This window comes from Nycticebus coucang, chromosome 6 (genome assembly GCF_027406575.1).
Source record: "Nycticebus coucang isolate mNycCou1 chromosome 6, mNycCou1.pri, whole genome shotgun sequence".
Lineage (NCBI taxonomy): Eukaryota > Metazoa > Chordata > Mammalia > Primates > Lorisidae > Nycticebus > Nycticebus coucang.
The window spans coordinates 77,364,484-77,383,520 of NC_069785.1; the positions used below are offsets into that span (position 1 = coordinate 77,364,484).

Sequence of the window (19,037 nt, forward strand, 5' to 3'; positions counted from 1 at the left end):
GAAGAGCAGTCTAGCCACAAGGTGGGACTGACGTGGCAGGCTGCTGAGCAGTCCTGTCCTAGGTGGCACCCAAGACTTTGCCTGTATCTCCCAGTCCCAAATAACCAAGGGAAACAGCCCAGTGGAGGCAGCCAATCAAGGTCTGGTTTTCCCTGCCCTGCAACCCAACAACTGTGGTCTAGTGAGGGCATGCTGTGATGGGGGCAGGTTCCCACAGCTGGGGAGGCAGGACTTTATCAGCCTGAAAAGCAGTTCACCACACAGCATAGGACTCAGTCATTCAGCTTTATTTTCGTGCTGGTTTGGGTTCCCCAAGAGCTGCATAAGATATGATAGGCTTGTTACCTGACTGGGGCCCCTTGGGGACTGGGCACTATAGGCAGATGCCTCTGAAAAGAGCTGCAGGTAGAGGAATCATGCTTATTTCTAACATCTTTGGGGAAGGCCCTATTGCCACCTGGGGGGAAAGAAGTGGAGGAGAGACTTGGGTACAAACTTCCAGTGGCCCCTCAACAAGATTACCCCCAGGGTCATGACAACTTTATGCAACAGTCTTCCCTGGGCCAGGTTCTTCTCATTTCCCACTGTGCCTAACCAGGGGGCCAAACTGCATTACAAGGCAGCCAGAACCTGTTTAACAGTTGCCTACTACAATACCTGTCCCCAAGATTGCTTCTCAGGTTGTGGCCCTGCCCCTGAAGAGAGGACCCCAGCTTGATTGCTTCTTGGCCCTGAGAGTGAGCAAAGGCTCAAGGAGGAGACAGAACACGGTCACAGTCCCAGCCCCCCTCCCACTGCTGGAGACAAATACTAGAGAGAATGGGAGGAAAGGAGGGGCCAGCCTCTCCGACCTGCCTCATCTGCTCCTGACTATGCTCCTACAAGAAAAGTGATAAGCAGCCCAATGGCACAGGGCCTACCCTGTATCCAGTCCTTGGTGAGCCCTCTCACTCCCTACCCCCTCAGTGGGTGGGCACAGCAGAAGGAAGCCTAAAGCCCTTGAAAAGGCTTAAGCACAAATCCTTTGCAAGGGTCCCTGCCAGGGTTCCAGGCATGGCTCCTTGTTCCAGCAGTGGGAGGGGGGCTGGGACTATGACCTTTAGGGCCTAGGCCTGGGAAGATCCCGGGCCTCAGTGCCTTAGGATCTGAGCAACAGTATGTTACTATGGCTGAGCCCCACTAGTTAGCTCATCCAGAACTAGCCTTGTTTTGGCATCTCTGAGACAGGCTGGCCCCAAGCTGACTCATCCAGAGTGGGGACCCATACAAAGCCTAGCAGTTTTGGAGCCCAGGCAAGGGAGGGGCATGCACCCTGCTCTATGGTGATAGCTGCAGAGGACCATTTCAGGAGAAGAGCAGAGAGAGCAGAAAAGTGGGGTATGGATGTGCAGGCAAGCGGGGGAGGGGGGATAGATTGGTGGCCTAGGACAGAAGCACCAGGGAGCCTCTTCTGGCTCAGCACCAGGCTCCCCCAGGGGCCTCCCCAATACTGAACATTAAAGCTGCACCCTGAGGGGTCTGGCCCAGCCTAGGCAAAGGCTCAGCCCCAGCTGGGGAAGTGGGGGGCACTGCTGGCAAGATGGGCACTGTGGTTCTACAGTAACAAAACCTTATACTACCTGTGCTGAAAACAACAGAACAGTATAAAATCCCGATACAGTAACACCATCCTGATGCCCTCCCCTTCTCTACCTCTGAATGATGGAGAGTAAAGAAATTAAAGACCCTTGGAAAAATTCCAGCAAAACACACAGATCAGCTCAGGAAAAAGGGTCAAAAGCCCCCACATTAACCTGGGGTAGAGTTAGGGACAGGATTAGGGGCAGGCCTAGTCTGTCACAGCCCATAAAATGAATGGAGCACGCAGGTCTGCCCTCTAGTGGACACCTGCCATGCAGCCGGTTCTACATGATTAGGGGAAGGGCTGCGCAGCAGGGGTAAGCAGGGGAGTCACAAAGCCACAAGCTCTGAAATAGAGTAGGTACAGGCCCCAAACAGGACCTGGCCCACCCTTCAAGGTGCTCGCCCAGGCCCAGTGGCTGTAAACCTGAAATACAGTCAGAGAGCTGCCTATTTCTGTAAACAGAGGCCCACCTGGCCACACAGGAGGCCAAGGGTAGAGATGCCTGGAGCAACTATGCACTCAGCCTGCCAGCCGGCCCTGCACACCCAGTGGGAAAGCCTTCCCTGGCTAGGCGCAGGTGACAGGTCAATTTTAGGCAAGTAAGTTCTGTTCTCTCTCTCAGAAGAAACAAACCCAAAAGAGGAAAACTTTAACAAGGTCCATGAAACTTCACATCCTTAAGGCGTTCGTCATCAGGTTCAGTGTCAGGAGCAGCAGGGACTGCAGGATCCAGCCTGACCAGGGCCCCCTAGGCAGAATGCAGTGGGATAACAAATTTGCAGCCAAAGGGTGAGTGGTAGTTGATGCCCACTTCCTGGAAGACCTGCTGGGGAATGCCGATGTCACACAAATAGACACGGCCTGCGTGCTCTCCCAGTGGCAGAGGCAGGCCTAGTGCCAGTGACCATTTGGCATCAATGCCCTGTTCAACTTCATGCACAGGAGGGTCTATGCTGAGTACTGGAGCCCGGTTCTGATTGGCCCAGGCCACAGCTGCCTTGTACCAGGGCTGATCCCGCAGGAAGGCGTTCTCAGGGCAATCCAGGCAGTTGATGACCAGGTCCACAGGGCTAGTGGGCAGATCTGCAGGTGGAAAAAGTGCCTTCTGAAAATTCTTATAAGCAGAGAGCAGCCCAGCTTGGGACTAGAGCCCAGGTGGCCCCAAGAGTGTTAAGTTTTGGCTCAGCGCTCGTAGTGCTGTAGTTACGGCGCCGGCCACTTACATGGAGGCTGGTGGGTTCAAACCCCACCTGGGCCAGCTGAGCAACAATGACAACTACAACAATAAAAAAAAAATGGGGGCGGCGCCTGTGGCTCAGTCGGTAAGGCGCCGGCCCCATATACCAAGGGTGGCGGGTTCGAACCCGGCCCCGGCCAAACTGCAACCAAAAAATAGCCGGGCGTTGTGGCGGGCGCCTGTAGTCCCAGCTACTCGGGAGGCTGAGGCAAGAGAATCGCTTAAGCCCAGGAGTTGGAGGCTGCTGTGAGGTGTGTGAGGTCACGGCACTCTACCGAGGGCCATAAAATGAAACTCTGTCTCTACAAAGAAAAAAAAAAAAATGAAATAGTGAGACTCTGCCTCCAACAACAACAAAAAAAGTGTTGGGCAGCGCCTGTGGCTCAAGGAGTAGGGCGCCAGCCCCATATACTAGAGGTGGCAGGTTCAAACCCGGCCCCGGCCAAAAACTGCAAAAAAAAAAAAAGTGTTTAGAGTTCCAGACAAAGACACCACTCTAAAGGCTAGTCTTCTCAAGGCTGGGCTAAGACAGGCCCTGAGAGTTCCAAGGCATGGTTGGGCTGGGTGCTATAGGCTCTCAGGGCCTATAGACAAGGGTGTCAGCCTGACACACCACTGCCCTCCTGGAGCTTCCAGGCTGAAGCACTGTCCTGCTGAGCATGTGCAGAGCTTCTCCAGCCCTCACTTCTTCTGCCTTGTCTAGGCAAATCTTTGTATATCTGACTAACGCCCTAAATATATTATAAGCTCTGGGAAGGTAGAGTCCACTGCCAAGTCTGCCTTCACAAGGGAAGCAAGCCGTGCTCAGGGCTCAGGAAAACCAGGTGCTGACTGCTCTTTGTTGACTGACCCAAGAAGGGTGAGCAAGTGAAAGTCTGCTTATTCTACTGTGCGCTGGCCTACTCAATCTATTCCTCTCTCATCTCTTAAGAATGGGTCCTCCACTCAGGCCAACCTTAAGAATGAGGAGGGAATCTATCACCATTTTCCCAGGCATTTAAAACGGCTCTTCTGCTGTAACCAGACCTTTGGGACAACATAAGAGCAGGTTGTCTCAACAAATATGTATATCTTGCCAGGTGCAGTGGCTCACGCCTATAATCTTAACACTCTGGGAGGCCAAGGCAGGTGAATTGCTTGAGCTTCAGGAGTTCAAGACCAGCCTAAGTAAGAGCAAGATGCCATCTCTAAAAATAGCTGGGCGTTGTGGTGGACACCTGTAGTCCCAGCTACATGGGAGGGTGAGACAAGAGGATTGCTTGAGCCCAGAAGTTGCTGTGAGCTATGATGCCACAGCACTCTACTGAGGGCAACAAAGTGAGACGCTGTCTCAAACACACACACAAAATCCCTAAAAACAAGTATGTAAGCTCAGCACCTATAGCTCATTGAGTAGGGTGCCAGCCACATACACCAAGGCTGGATGGGTTCAAGCCCAGCCCTGGCCTGCTAAACAACAATGACAACTGCAACCAAAAAATAGCTGGGCATTGTAACAGGTGCCTGTAGTCCCAGTTACTTGGGAGGCTGAGGCAAGAGAATCACTTAAGCCCAAGAGTTTGACGTTGCTGTGAGCTATGAGGCTATGGCACTTGACTGAGGGCAACATAGTAAGACTCTGTCTCAGAAAAAAAAAAACCAACAACAAAAAAACAAGTATGTATATCTTGGACTGGCCTAAGAGGTTAAACCTAGAATAACAGAAAATATACCAAACTTACAGGCTGTCATTCTCAGATTTATCTAGTGGAGTGATTGAGATAGGAAACCTGGGCAGCCACAGTAAGAACTGCTTACAATGGGACATCATGTTCAAGATGTCAAGTAGGGAAACCCACACCAGGCTCCATTCTCAGCTCTTGGCATAGTAGGGGTGCTCAACATACAGCCCATGGGCTGCTTGCTGATTTTATAAGGACTTTTTTTGCTTTCATGTTGGATATCATGAAAAATATGCACAGCCCTTTATTTGCTTATCAGATTTTAATAGTGTTTGTGTATTTACTTGTGGCTCACGACAAGACAAGGCTTATTCTTCCAATGTGTAGCAGAAAAAAATAAAGGTTTGGACACCCCCTAGCCTAGAGTAAGGGTATTTCTCAACCATAGCTTCCCTTCTTAGAAAGTAAAACCATGTGAGTCCCTCTGGGCCATGAGGATCTCAAGAGTGACAGTGGTGTTCTATCTTCTGAGCGCCTACAGGAGCCTGGTCTAAGACTTAGGAAACTAAGGTTCTGATCTAGGCTTTGTCCTTGACTTCACCATTTGACCTCTGGCAAGGCCCTTTCTCTGGCCATTTGCTCTTTCCATTTCTTCTCCCCACATTCTCACTTTGACTTACTGCAGACTTTGCCCTCACCACTCAACTTAAAACTGCTCTTGTCAAGCTTACCAGGGGCCTCACACTGCTAAATCCAGTGGTCAATTCCCAGTCTTCCTTTAAGCTTAACCTTGAGTGGGGCTTACTGACACAGATGATTATATACTCCTTTATTCACTTGTTTTTCCTTCTCTCTCACTAGCCATTCCTACCCTGTTTCTCCTAGGCTGGTTTCTCCATTCTTTGACTTCTAAGCAAAGAGTTCAAAGAATTCGGTCTTGCAACATTTCTTTTTTCTTTTGTTTAACAACCAATGTGCTCAAGCAATCTTCCCACCTTAGCCTCCCCAATTGCAGGGTCTACAGGCACATGCCACTGCTTCCAACTTCTCTACTCTTTTCCTAGGCATTATTATATCCAGGCTCATTGTGGCTTAAATATTAAGAGCTCTGGGAAGGCAACCTAATGTGCTCAAGCAATCTGGTAGCACAGAATTGTAAATCCAGGTTAGATCCTTTCACTTAACCTCTAGATTCATGTAAGTCTGGCCCAATCAGCATTTCCACCTGTATATCCAATATGCTTGCCAGCCAAACTGAGCTTCTGCTCTTCTTCCCCAAGCCTTCTCCTCTACTGATCTTCCCATCTCAGTGATCACACCTTAATTACTCAGGCCACAATCCTTGGAGTCATTCTTTTCTTGTTTTCAGTGTGTGTGTTTATGTGTAGGAAGGGGGGAGGAAGGAAGGAAGGGAGGGAGCGAGGAAGGACAGGAAGGAGAGGAAGGAGAGAAAGGAAGAGGAAGGAGAGAAAGGAAGAGGAAGGAGAGAAAGGAAGGTCTTCCCTCTGTTGCCCAGGTGGAAGGAAGGAAGGGAGGGAGGAAGGAAGGAGAGGAAGGAAGAAAGGCCTTCCCTCTGTTGCCCAGGCTGGAGTACAGTGGTGTGATCACAGTTTACTGCAACCTTGAACTCCTGGGCTGAAGTAATCTGACCACCTCAACCTCCTAAGTAGCTGGGACTACAGGCTTACACCACCATGCCCAGTTTTGTAATGCTTTCTTTATAGTTATAGCCAGCATACTTCCTGTTACAGTCCATCTGTTGTTTTGTAACATTCTCAATTAATTTATAGAAATACTGTCATCATAATTATTGTCTTGAGAATAGGGAAATATGATGACTTTCTTCATTTATATTCCCCTACAATAAATTCTTAATTTTTTTTTAACTTTTCATTTTGAAATTTATTTATTTATTTTTATTTTTTGGAGACAGAGCCTCAAGCTGTCACCCTGGGTAGAGTGCTGTGGCTTCACAGCTCACAGCAACCTCCAACTCCTGGGCTCAAGCGATTCTCCTGCCTCCACCTCTCAAGTAGCTGGGACTACAGGTGCTGTCACAATGCCTGGCTATTTTTTGGTTGCAGCCATCATTGTTGTTTGGCAGGCCTGGGCTGGATTTGAACCCACCAGCTCAGGTATATGTGGCTGGCGCCTTAGCCATTTGAGCTACAGGGAAATTATTTTTTTAGAAGACAGAGTTTTGTTTTGTTGCCTAGGCTGGAGTGCAGTGGCACAGTAACAGTTCACTGTAATCTTGAACTCCTAAGCTCAAGTAATCCTTTTGCCTCAGTCTTCCAAGTAGTTAAGATGACAGGTACGTGTATTGTGCCCAGATATTTTACATTTTTTTGTAGAGATGGGGGTCTCACTATGTTGCCCAGGCTGGCCTTAATCTCCCAGCTTCAAGTGATCCTCCTATTTCAGATTTCCCCAAGTGCTAGGGTTACAGGTGTGGGCCACTGTGCCTGGCTACTCATTCTTTTTTTTTTTTTTTGAGACAGAGTCTCAAGCTGTTATCCTGGGTAGAGTGCCGTGGCTTCATGGCTCACAGTAACCTCCAACTCTTTGGCTCAAGCGATCCTCTTGCCTCAGTTTTTCTATTTTTAGTAGAGACAGGGTCTTGCTTTTTGCTCAGGCTGGTCTCAAACTCGTGTGCTCAAGCAATCCACCCGACTCAGCCTCCTATAGTGCTAGGATTACAGGCGTGAGCCACCGTGCCCAGCCTGGCTAGTCTTTCTTAACTCTTCTCCTTCACCCTCTACATTCTGTTTGTGAACACCATCTTTAAAACTGATTGAAAAACTAACCACTTTCACCACCTCTTCCACTGTCACTGTCTTAGCCACCATCATTTCTCTCTCCAGTGATCACATCAGCTTTTAACAACTCTTTGTTCTCTTATAGTCTACTCTCAAACAGCACCCAGAATAACTGTTTGGAACCTAACTTGGATTATATAAATCCTCTACTTATTCCTCCAATGACTCTCCATCACACCCAAAATAAAAGCACCCTTTCCAGAAAAAAGAAAACAAAACAAAATAAAGGCTAGGTATGGTGACTCATGCCTATAATCCCAGCACTCTGGGAGACCAAGGCAGGCAGATTGCTTGAGCTCAGGAGTTTGAGACCAGCCTGAGTAAGAGTAAGACCCGGTCTCTACTCAAAGTAGAAAAATTATCTGGGTGTTGTAGTAGGTTTCTACAATCCTAGCCACTTTGGAGACTGGGGCAAGAGGATAGCTTGAGCCCAAGAGTTTGAGGTTGTTGAGAACTATGATGCTATGGCCCTCTAGCCCAGGTGACAAAGTGAGACTGTCTTAAAAAGAAAGAAAGACAAAGAAAAAGAAACCCAGAATAAAAGCCCAAGCCCTTTTAGAGATCCACAAGGCCCTTCATGACCTGACCCCAAGATGCCTAAGTCTTCTACTCCCTGCCTAATCCTCTGTATCTGCTTTGCCTGCTTTTTCTCCATAACACTTACTATCATCTGACCTAATATGTTTATTTGTGTGTTCATCTCTCCTAACCAGTATACACTCTATGGAAGAATGGATTAAAAAAAAAAACCTTCTGCCATATTCCAAGCATTAGGAAAACTACTTGTTCCATAAATATTTGTGAAATGAATAAATGGCTCTCTAGCTCTCATCTGAGTAGTGAGAGAGGAAGAAGGGGGAGGAGATGGGAAGTAGGCACATCAACACCAAATGTTTCACAGCTCTACTAAGACTTCAGAGGCAGAGGTCATCTTTACACATGTGGTGCCTTTCCACCCATCACCACTAGGTGGCATCAGAGCATCAAACTCCAAAGAAGGGAAGACACCTTCAGTCCCACCTTATGTTAAATCCTCACCTTTGAGGCTTGACACTTGTTGGCCTTGGGTCTTGCTGAAGAGTGACAGCTCATTGGTGATGGACTCTAGCATCTTGACAAAGTTGGGCAGGAAGAGGATGACCTGAACATCATGGTTGGCTAGGTGCCTTCCACAGCTGATGCCTTGAGCCCCCTTCACATGAGGCCCACATAGTAGGGCCACTGTAGGCCTCTGGTGAACATTTTTTGGATTCAACCTGGAACAGAAGGTGAGGCAGTATTAATCCTTTGAATCCCCTACCAGACAATTTCCTGTAGGTACCTGTTGCTCTCTGAGCTCTCTCCCACTCCTCACCAAGTCCCAAGCTCTAGAGGGAACCAAAATCCACTGCAGGCAAGGTCTACAGAGTGCTGTTTCCCTTGTTTCACACCCTAGCAGCACTTCATTGCTGGTTCCTCCAAGTAGGCCGTCTACCAGATCTTATTCCAACAATACTGCTGCCAGAAAACTGATTTCTGACCCATGAACACTTAATGGTTCTCCCTGTGTAACCTATTAGGTCCAAATTCTGCATACCAAAGAGGTTTTGCCACCTCCACAATCTTCTCTGCTCTTCTTCCCCAACATGTTTGCCCCACCCAGCAAGGCTGGTCTCATTCTCTGCTGTACTTGTAAAGTTCTTCCCTGCTTATGCTCCAACTAGGTCCCCTGCCCTGATGGCCCTTCATTTTCCAAACTCTGACCTGCCTTTTCTTGGAGATCCAGCTCAAGGCTTACCTTTTCTGGGATTACTCTGGCTCTGATTTTTTCCTTTTCCCACCTCCCTTTCCCAACTTAATAAACTGTAATAAACTTTACCAATTAAAGATAATTCTCAATTGTTCTCAATTAGTTGTCATTCTCTTTACTGAGCTTATTAGCTTACTAACACAGATAAGCAATACTGTTGATATTAATAATACCTATTTCATAGGACACTGTATGAACGACTGGATACACAGCAGTGCCCAACATGTAGGAAGTGCTCAATCAATCCTGATCATTAAGGAAGCGGAGGCTAGGGGCTGTTTCCTAGGCTGGCATCTGCCTTAGATCAGGCTGTTGCTTCCAGTTTCCTGCTATTTAAAGCTGAGACTCCTATGGCCTCAGAGAAGCCACAAGTAAGGTGTATGGAGAATTAGCTTTGGAGCTCTGCCCAACTCACGGGCAGCACAGTTGGCTCACAGGGCAGCAAGACAGGGAGAAGATAGACAGCAAGGATGTGGTTCTATGCTTAGGGGAAGACCAGTGGAATTTACTTACTAGTTTCCCAAAGAGAGGAATAAGACACATACTGTCAAGCCAAAGAGGCGCTTCATTACTAACCCCCTCCCGAAACAAATTTTGGGGAATTTAGCAATGTACTCTACACAATGACACCAAACCATTCATTTCCCCCACTACTTTTGCTTTTAAAGGAAATACTGTAAAGTACTTCTTCCTCCTGAGAGATACTGCAGTTCTGGCATCTGACTCACCCTGTTTTGTTTTTTTTTTTTCATTGAGACAGAGTCAAGTTTACTTTGTCACTCTCAGTGGAGTCATGTGGTATCACAGCTCACAGCAACCTCAAACTCTTGGGCTCAAGTGATTCTCTTGCCTCAGCCTCCCAAGTAGCTGGGACCACAGACGCCCACCACAACACCCAGCTATCACCCACCCTGTTTTCTAAACAGGCTCTCTCTTTCACTGAGGCCTCCAAACCTCCATCAAAGGAATCAAAGCAGAGCACAGCATCCACACACCAGCAGCAGGGGGTAGAGTACAGGCACTGGAAACAGACCTATGCAAAGCAGAGACCAGGCTCTACCTGCAGCATACTGTGGACAAGTCCTTCAGCTATCTGAGCTGTAGCCTGCTCATCTTTTATTATTATTATTATTATTATTTTAGAGACAGAGTCTCACTTTGTTGCTCTGAGTAGAGTGCTGTGGCATCACAGCTCACAGCAACCTCCAGCTCTTGGGCTTAGGTAATTCTCTTGCCTCAGCCTCTCGAGTAGCTGGGACTACAGGAGCCCACCACAACACCCGACTATTTTTTTTTCTTTTGCAGTTTTTGTTGCAGTTTAGCCGGAGCCAGGTTTGAAGCCACCACCCTTGGTATATGGCAACGGCACCCTACTCACTGGGCCACAGGCGCCGCCCTAGCCTGCTCATCTTAAAACATGAAGCTATTGTTTACCTTTGAGCTGAGGATCACTTTAATATTTTGCTGTGAAAACACCATGGTATTGACATATGTTAAACTTCAAGGTTACTAAACATGGGTTTGATTTCTCAAAGGAAAACCAGCAACTGCTGCAAAGGAAAGGAAATGGACCTTCTGAGTTTAGATACTTCGAGAAAAGGCACGCTCAAGTATGGCCAGGACCAAGGAGCTTGCTAGAGAGAAACATAACTTGGGGAGGACATGCAGTTCCTGTCCCCAGATTACTGTTTCAGGAAGTCCCTTAATGGCTTCAAATACCCATGGAGGAGCATATTCCAGGAGCTTCCCCAATGGCTACTCTGGGAGGAGGTGCAGTAGACACCAGCTCCTACAGCCCACTGCTCCTTCAGGCATCTCCATTGGCTCCTCCTTGGCACAGGAGAGGCCAGGGATCCCACACACCTAGGAAGCAGGCCTAAATTCAAGGACAAGAAGGAATGACCACCACCTGCCCACCTCAAATGGAAAAGGGAAGTAGATGAGTAGAGAGGGAAGATCTCACACCCAGCTTGGACAAATCTGCTTTAATCAAGATCATTTTAGAATCAAATGCCTCCCATGCAAACACAGCATTATCAGGCCAGAATTGAAAGAGGCTGGAGTGAGGAACTGTGGCATTTATCTGCAATATCAGTATTCTGGCAAGGTTCCCCAAAAACCATGGCTGCAAGCACAAGCCAAGGACAGGGTTCCATTTCCAAAACAGGAAAGGGGCTCTGTGGGGAGTAACATCTTATTGTGTCAGGCTCCAGATCTGTAAGTGCTGCTCAGGGAAACGAGGCTTTCCTTGCCCTGCTGAACCCAGGTCCACCCTGCTACTTGGAAGCCACTTTTTCCCTTAAGACACCACAACAATGCCAAGGTTGCCACTGTTCTCCTTTTTATTGATAAAATCCAACAGACTTGTCAATTATGATTTTACTTTATCTCAATCTCTCAGTAGTACAACTGCTGATCATTCCTTTTTTTTCTTCAAATACCTATTTCCTTGGGTTTTACACACTAACCTCTCGTTCGTCTTACCTCTCTAGATTCTTCCTCATCCTCACAACTGTGCCTTAAATGCTGTGAATCCCACCCTAAGCTCTTTCCACACTCTCCCTTAGAAGACTTCATCTACTCTTATACCATTTATAGGCAGAAAACTCCCAAATCTCTAGCTTCAGTGCATATACCGTTTTCTGAACTTCAAATCCATATAGCTAACAGTATATTTGAATATCTCACAAGTATTCCAAACCCAACACATCCAAAACAAAACCCACTATCTCCCCAAACCTGCTCCTCTTCCCACATTCCGTATCACGGTGAATGTTATCAGCATTCGACTAGTTGTCCAAGCTGGAAAGCTTAAAGTTCATTGATCACCAACATCCATACTTTTCATTACTTCCAACATCAATTCAATTACTTTACCCTGCTGAATTTACCTCAAAAAACAAACAAACAAAAAAAAAAGTCACTCATATGTCCACTCTTCTGATCCTTACCTGGCTGGATTGCCATCATCTGGGCCCTGGCTCAACTTTCGAAGTTACAGTTTTCTTTTTTTTTTTTTTTTTTTTGTAGAGACAGAGTCCCACTTTATGGCCCTCGGTAGAGTGCCGTGGCCTCACACAGCTCACAGCAACCTCCAACTCCTGGGCTTAAGCGATTCTCTTGCCTCAGCCTCCCGAGTAGCTGGGACTACAGGCACCCGCCACAACGCCCGGCTATTTTTTGGTTGCAGTTTGGCCGGGGCCGGGTTTGAACCCGCCACCCTCGGTATATGGGGCCGGCGCCTTACCAACTGAGCCACAGGCGCCGCCCGAAGTTACAGTTTTCTAACTGGTCTTACTGCCTTCAGTTCTGTCTCCATTCAGTCAACTGTCCACAATGCAGCAAAAGTCATCTTTTAAAAAAATTTTTTGAGACAGAGTCTCATGTCACCCTTGGTAGAGTGCTGTGGCATCTCAGCTTATAGCAACCTCCAACTCCTGGGCTTAAGAGATTCTCTTGCCCCAGCTCCCCAAGTAGCTGGGACTACAGGCACCCACCACAATGCCCAGCTATTTTTTGGGTGCAATTGTCACTGCTGTTTGGCAGGCCTGGGCTGGATTCGAACCTGCCATCTCCAGTGTATGTGGCTGGCACTCCAGCCGCTGAGCTATAGATGCTGAGCCCCAAAGTCATCTTTTAAAAATCCAGCACCAATTATGTCACAACCCAACAGAAATACCTTCAGTAGCTCCCTACTACTCAGCTGTATTAAGGCCCTACTTTCTAGCCATACATCATGACTTAAGGATCCCCAATAGTTCCATGGTCTCTCAATTCTCTCTGCCCTTGGCACCTGCTATTCCCTATATCCAGAATACTTTCCCCCTTTCCTCCTTGTCCTTGTTCATTATTCATTGTTCTTGAGGACTCATCTTGGATGCCACTGCCACTGCTGCTCTAGAAAGGGTCACTGGATAGAAATATAACTTCCTGAAGAATTTTCTGATTCTGGAGATTTCCATGAGGCTACTGGAAGGCAGAAGGAGTTTTTTATTCTTCTTTGCATCCTCAGTGGCTAGCACAAGGTCTGGTACATGGTTATTACTAATGCCTACAAATAAAATAAAGCACTACTCCTGACATATAAGCCCAAGAGACAGGTGGAAAGATGCCCAACTCCAGTTCCCCTACCCAGTTATCAGGTTGGTTCTAGAAGTTCTTTGGTATGAAGCTCAGGACTGATTTGTATCCCAGCCACTTAAAGTCAACAATGAGTACCAAAGGCCAGGTCTCTGAAGGTTCCTAGAAGGAAGGCCACTGAAACATACAGTTAGCAGGCGTCTCAAAGCCAGACAGCTGCTATGGGAAAGAAAGGGTCAAAGGGTGGCTTGCTGGGAGAAGAATGAGGACTTCAGGAGATGAGTAAGGAGGCAAACAATGCCAGAAGAATCCAGGAAAGTGGCTTCAAAGAGAGCCGCACATTAGATGAGCAGTGACTGTCTAACAAACTCTCCAGTGTACACATAAGGAAGAGCACCCCCACTTTACACTTGGCCCCTGTGCATTGAAAGGTATTTATTTACCTGTTGGGTCCTCCAAGGAGGGTCAGTGCCATCTGACTGGCGCACACGCCTGTCATTTCCAGTCTCCGCTCCAGGGTCAGCCCATGCTTCTCAGCCACAGACAGCAGCTTTTTATGCAGCTCATAGGAAACACTTGGGACGACCAGGCCAGAGTCTGTAGTTCAAAAGGTGAGGAGAAAAAGGAAAAATGACTACGGGAATCCAGGTTCTGAGTATACTCCATCTAGGATTGTGTGAATGCCACCATTTTAAGAGCGACCCTTCCGTAGCTTAGGCTCTTCATCTTCTCGGGCTAAGGCATGCTCTGCAGCCCTTTAGAGCTCAAACAGAAGGTGGTAAACTGAGTAACAACTTGTTCCAGGTCAACACAGGGTAGGAATGAACTTAAGCTCCCTTAGCAGTTTAGCTACCACAAAGGCCAAGTCCACCATAATATGTCAGGGACTCTCAGGAAAAAGCCAGCACACAGCACGTCACAGCAACCTATCAACGACATTAGGAGAGAACATGCTGTTTCCCACATGGGGAAATGCCATCCTGGGCAGTGGGGATTTTCTCACAAGCAGGCTCCTCATCTTTTCTAGAAGTGGAACAGAACTGGCCCACCCTTCTGACCCCTCTGGTCCCTGCTGTTCTTATCAATCTCAAGGCTGTATGACTTGGTGGTTCTATCTGCTCCCTATTTCCTCTTCTTTCTCTCTTTTACTTATATCTTTCTCTTTGCTTAAGAAATTGAGCTAGCAACTTATTTCCTCAAGTAATTTGTCATTTTCTGCCCATGGGAGGTGAATGGGAGGTGAGTATAACCCAACACTCACACCACGGGAAAAGAGTACTTGAAAGTTATCTATGGCTTGCTTTAAGCCACTCAGAAGAATTTAGAACATTTTTTATTCACCAGAAAAAAAGACAACTCTATATAAAGGTTGGGGAGAATTACTGTCATTAAAAGTACACCATGGAAAGAACTTGGTTTTTGAAGCTCAAAGCCAAAGTGGCTGGTATACTTGATGAAATCTACTATTATTATATGTATCCATATCAATAAGCCAGTGCCATTTCAGGGCCCAGAAAATCAAGACAAGAAAGAATGAATGAACTCAAAAATTGTGATCTGCAATGGATAGCTCTTGCCTTGACAATCAAAGTCTCCCTCCCACCGAAATGCCAATGCCACTGGGCTGGCCACAGGGAGCAGCTCATGGCCAAAGAGCTTCATCTGGCTTTACTGGCTGATGGATCCATAAACCACTGTGGGATTGCACGTAACCAGTTCTGTCTGGCTGGATCAGATGCCTTTTATTTTTGTTTTATTTATGTATTTATTTATTTATTTTTGAGACAGAATCACATTATGTTGCCCTCGGTAGAGTGCCATGGTCTCACAGCTCACAACCACCTCAAATTCTTGGGCTTAAGCAATTTTCTTGCCCTACTCTTCCAAGTAGCTGCGACTACAGGCACCTACCACAATACCCAGCTATTTTTGTTGTTGTTGTAGTTGTCATTGTTGTTTAGCAGGCCCAGGCCGGGTTTAAACTCAGCAGCCCTGGTGTATGTAGCCAGCACCCAAACCACTGAGCTACAGGCACTGAGCTCAGATGCCTTTTAGAACCTATGTCTTCAACTATACTGAAATGTAAATTCCTCAAGGGAGGGAAACATATCTTGTATTTCTTTAGCAACTGTTCCAGCTATAATTATCAGCAGAGGTGACTTCTCAACAGGCACTCAGACTTATACATGATGGAAACCTAGTGCTATTTCTGGCCTGTACTAACTCTAAGACAGAAGTTTTCAGTAAATTCATTATCATTCCATTATTTCAGAGTCCTATAGAGAAAAAAAACTCTTTCCCACTGGTCATTTTAGGAGAGAGCTCTTTTTTTTTTTTTTTTTTTTAAGAGACAGAGTCTCATTTTGTTGCCCTTGGTAGAGCGCTGTGGCAGCTCACAGCAACCTCCAGCTCTTGGGCTTAGGTGATTCTTTTGCCTCAGTCTCCTGAGTAGCTGGGACTATAGGCTCCCGCCACAAGGCCCAGCTATTTTTTTGTTGCAGTTTGGCCGGGGCTGAGTTTGAACTCGCCACCCTCAGTATACGGGGCGGCGCCCTACTCACTGACCCACAGGCACTGCCCAGGAGAAAGCTCTTGAGGTTCTATCAGGTATCTGATCTTGCCTGGATAGATTCTTAAAACCACACAGAATTAATGAGGCTACAGCTCTATGTTTCAGCAATAGGAAATCAAACACAAAGACTGAAAGGATAGTACCCAGGTCTGTATCTTCTCAAGGGAAAACAGAATAACAACAAGATAACGTAAGGATAATGATAAAAAATGTTTAACATCTCAAAATAAATACTATCCTGTGGGTTACTAGAGCCCCTCTACCCTGAGTCCTATTTTTATTTTGGGCAGAGACAACAATCAGTGCTATTAGAAGCACTGAGTCTCTCCTCCTGACTCTTTCTGAACTATAAGTCACTGGCGTCCCAGGTGCCAGTGCTGGAGGCTACTGCCTGACCTTGCATGTCAATAGCTGATTAAAACAGCCATTTTTATGGCCTGCTTCAGACATGCACATATTATCAGAACTAATTAAGTTGAACAATTCTCAAGAGTCCTATGCCATTAACAACCCAAAACCTGTTGGACAAGTCAACGCACCTGCCTATTTCAAACACCCTTTTTACCTACAAAGTCACGCAAGGTAGAGTTTTCACTCAAGTCTACGCATTTCTTCTCCTATTTATCAGTACTTTCTGTTAGATTTGAAATGGATCAGGGCAGTGATCTCCAAAAATCAAGTTTGCTCTCTGGGTCTGGCTCTTGTGTTAAGTATACAAACAGGCAGCCCCCTCTGGTTCTGAGGGCTCTCTGGGAGCAGGCAGAAGCATTTCCTGCTAGCTCTCCCATCAAAGTCCTTAAGGGTACAAAACTCATGGTATAGGGAGAGAAGAGATCGCTCCATGCCAGCTGGCTAGGTGCTACAGCTGAAAACTTTTGTGTCTCCTACCATCTCCTCATTGATCTGTATTAGGCAGACAGGGCACCATTGATCAATTGGCATGTACTTGTAGTCTAGTGAAAAACAAGGCCAAGAACACTGCCTGCTCAGAGTATGGCAGTTGCAGGGTCTAGGACTCCACTGTACTCTACTCTGATTACTTCCCTGAAAAGAACGTGCAAGCACCACAAACTGTTCCTTTTAAACATTTATATACGAAGTCCAACCAGTTAAACTGGCTTATCAGAAACAGGCAGAGGGAATAAACTCCAAAGGATGTGAACCAAGAACATAGCGTGTAAATTGCAAACCATAACATTGTCAAAACCTGAACATGGGCCAAGTCTAATTATGTTTGGGTTTGAAAGTGAATCTTTATTGTTCAGAATCAAGGCAGTAAAATCAGTTAGTAGGGTTTCTTTGAATATTAATATGTATTTTACAGCTGTTGTGAAACAAGGAAGATATAATTATAACTAGTTTGTGACATGATGAATACTTCTTATAATCTGACTTAACCTTAGCTTATCAAGGAAAATGACTGAAGCACACTCAGTACAGGCGAGGAAAGAAGATTCCTTCCTGCAAAACTTCCTGCAAGCTGGGGCGGTCTTTTTGGGCCATGGAACCCAGTAGGCCAGCACCACACATGCCTGCTGCAGTCTGCCCCCTTGTTGTGTCATCATTTCTGTACTGTTCATTCTAGTATATACTACTTTAGGCTTTCCCCTGACTTACAGACACATATCCATGCCCTTCCACCCTTCATCACACTTCCCCACCCTCAGACCTTCTGCAGCACCATGTCATGTCCAAGCTTTCTCCTTTCAAACCGCCCAGGTTTCTGTTGTATAAGATCCCATAACAAAGTGCCATCTCACATCTAACTTAGTCCTCTCACTGACATTTCCCTTTGATTGGAAAGGCTGTGTACCATGTCTTATCAATGAAGAGCACAACTCATTAGCAGGCATGGGATTTCTCTAGGACTATGAACTCTGATTCCATTCTGTGGTGCTCACAAAATTAGATGATGATGACGCACTGGATCCTTTTGGAATATAAAGCCATTGGTAAATTCATACCCACAGAACAGCAATGTATAGACAGCCCCTGTAGATCAATATTAAAGCTACCACAATATTAAAGCTACCACAATGGTAATGCATTTTGGGGTCAAGCATATGTCTGAAGGAAGGATTTGTTATAAGATAAAAGACCTCTCACTATCAGGTCTACCTTTTCATCACCTTTATGGGACACTCAACCTGCATTGTACCCCAGATACCTTGGCTGCCTTCTGGTTCCTAAATACCCCCTGGTTCCCACTGGCCCCAAGAAAAAGGTCCCTTCACATGCTGGCATCCTCTTCTCTCTTCCACCACAATCCCCACACACAGCTGGCTCTTCATCCTTCAGGGCAAGCATGCCACTTATTTACTTCACTGTATTAAATACATCTCTTTCTCCACCAATTCTCTCCTCCAAGACACAAGAGGTAAAGAACGTCTTGACAAAATAACTTAATAATTATGAAGGGAAAAATTACCTTTACAATGAAGAAATCTGGCACACACCTTACCAAGTGATCAAACTTAGCCCCAGTGTTGAGACAAACTGATATAGCATCCTCCCTGATGTGATGCCTTGAAAAAGACCTGGAAACGATGTTTAACATGGATCGAATCGAAAGGAAATAATCAGTAAATCAAAACTAAGGGACATTCTCCAAATCAACTGGCTTACACTCTTCACAAATATCGATATCACAAAAGACAACAAAAGTTGTGGGAACTGGCCCGGCACAGTGGGGATTATGGACACAGCTATAATCCTAAAACTCTGGGAGGCCCAGGTGGATGGACTGCTCAAGCTCAGGAGTTTGAGACCAGCCTGAGCAAGAGCAAGACTCTGTTTCCAAAACTAGCCAGTTGTTGTGGCAGATGCCTATAGCCCCAGCTACTTGGGAGGCTAAGGTAAGAGGATCACTTAAGCCCAAGAGTTTGAGATTGCTGTGAGCTATGATGCCACAGTCTTCTCTACCCCAGGCAACAAAGTGAGACTCTGCCTCAAAAACAAAGTTGTGGGAACCATTCTAGGTTAAAAGGAATAGAGATATATGACAACTAAATGTAATAAGCAGTGATTGATTAAAGTACAGCTATAAAGGACGTTATTGAGACAAATGAGAAGTTGTACATATGGAGTATATGTAACATTTTTGTATGAATTTAAAATTTCCTGAGATCAGTCTTATACTGTAATAAATATTCTATTGCATATATGTGCTGTGTAAGTGTTTAGGAGTGAAATGTAATGAGAAGTAAAACTAAATCTCGAATGGGTCAGAAATATGTCTCTCTGTGTGTACGCACA

At 46.2% G+C, this 19,037-nt stretch overlaps 1 protein-coding gene across 5 annotated transcripts in view; it reads right to left on the reverse strand.

Moving 5' to 3' along the window:
* Positions 1 to 2,256: 2,256 nt before the first annotated feature.
* EDC3 (enhancer of mRNA decapping 3) overlaps positions 2,257 to 19,037 on the reverse strand; it is a 79,914-nt gene continuing 63,133 nt past the window's right edge. For 4 of the 5 annotated variants that reach the window (XM_053593028.1, XM_053593027.1, XM_053593030.1 and 1 more), the window contains 3 exons: positions 13,654 to 13,807; positions 8,380 to 8,597; positions 2,257 to 2,707 (listed from right to left, as the gene is read on the reverse strand). In XM_053593028.1, the coding sequence (XP_053449003.1) occupies positions 2,373 to 2,707; positions 8,380 to 8,597; positions 13,654 to 13,807 (707 nt within the window). In that variant the 3' untranslated portion in view covers positions 2,257 to 2,372. The remainder of the gene's footprint in view (positions 2,708 to 8,379; positions 8,598 to 13,653; positions 13,808 to 19,037) is intronic. The other variant, XM_053593031.1, reaches the window with a different exon arrangement.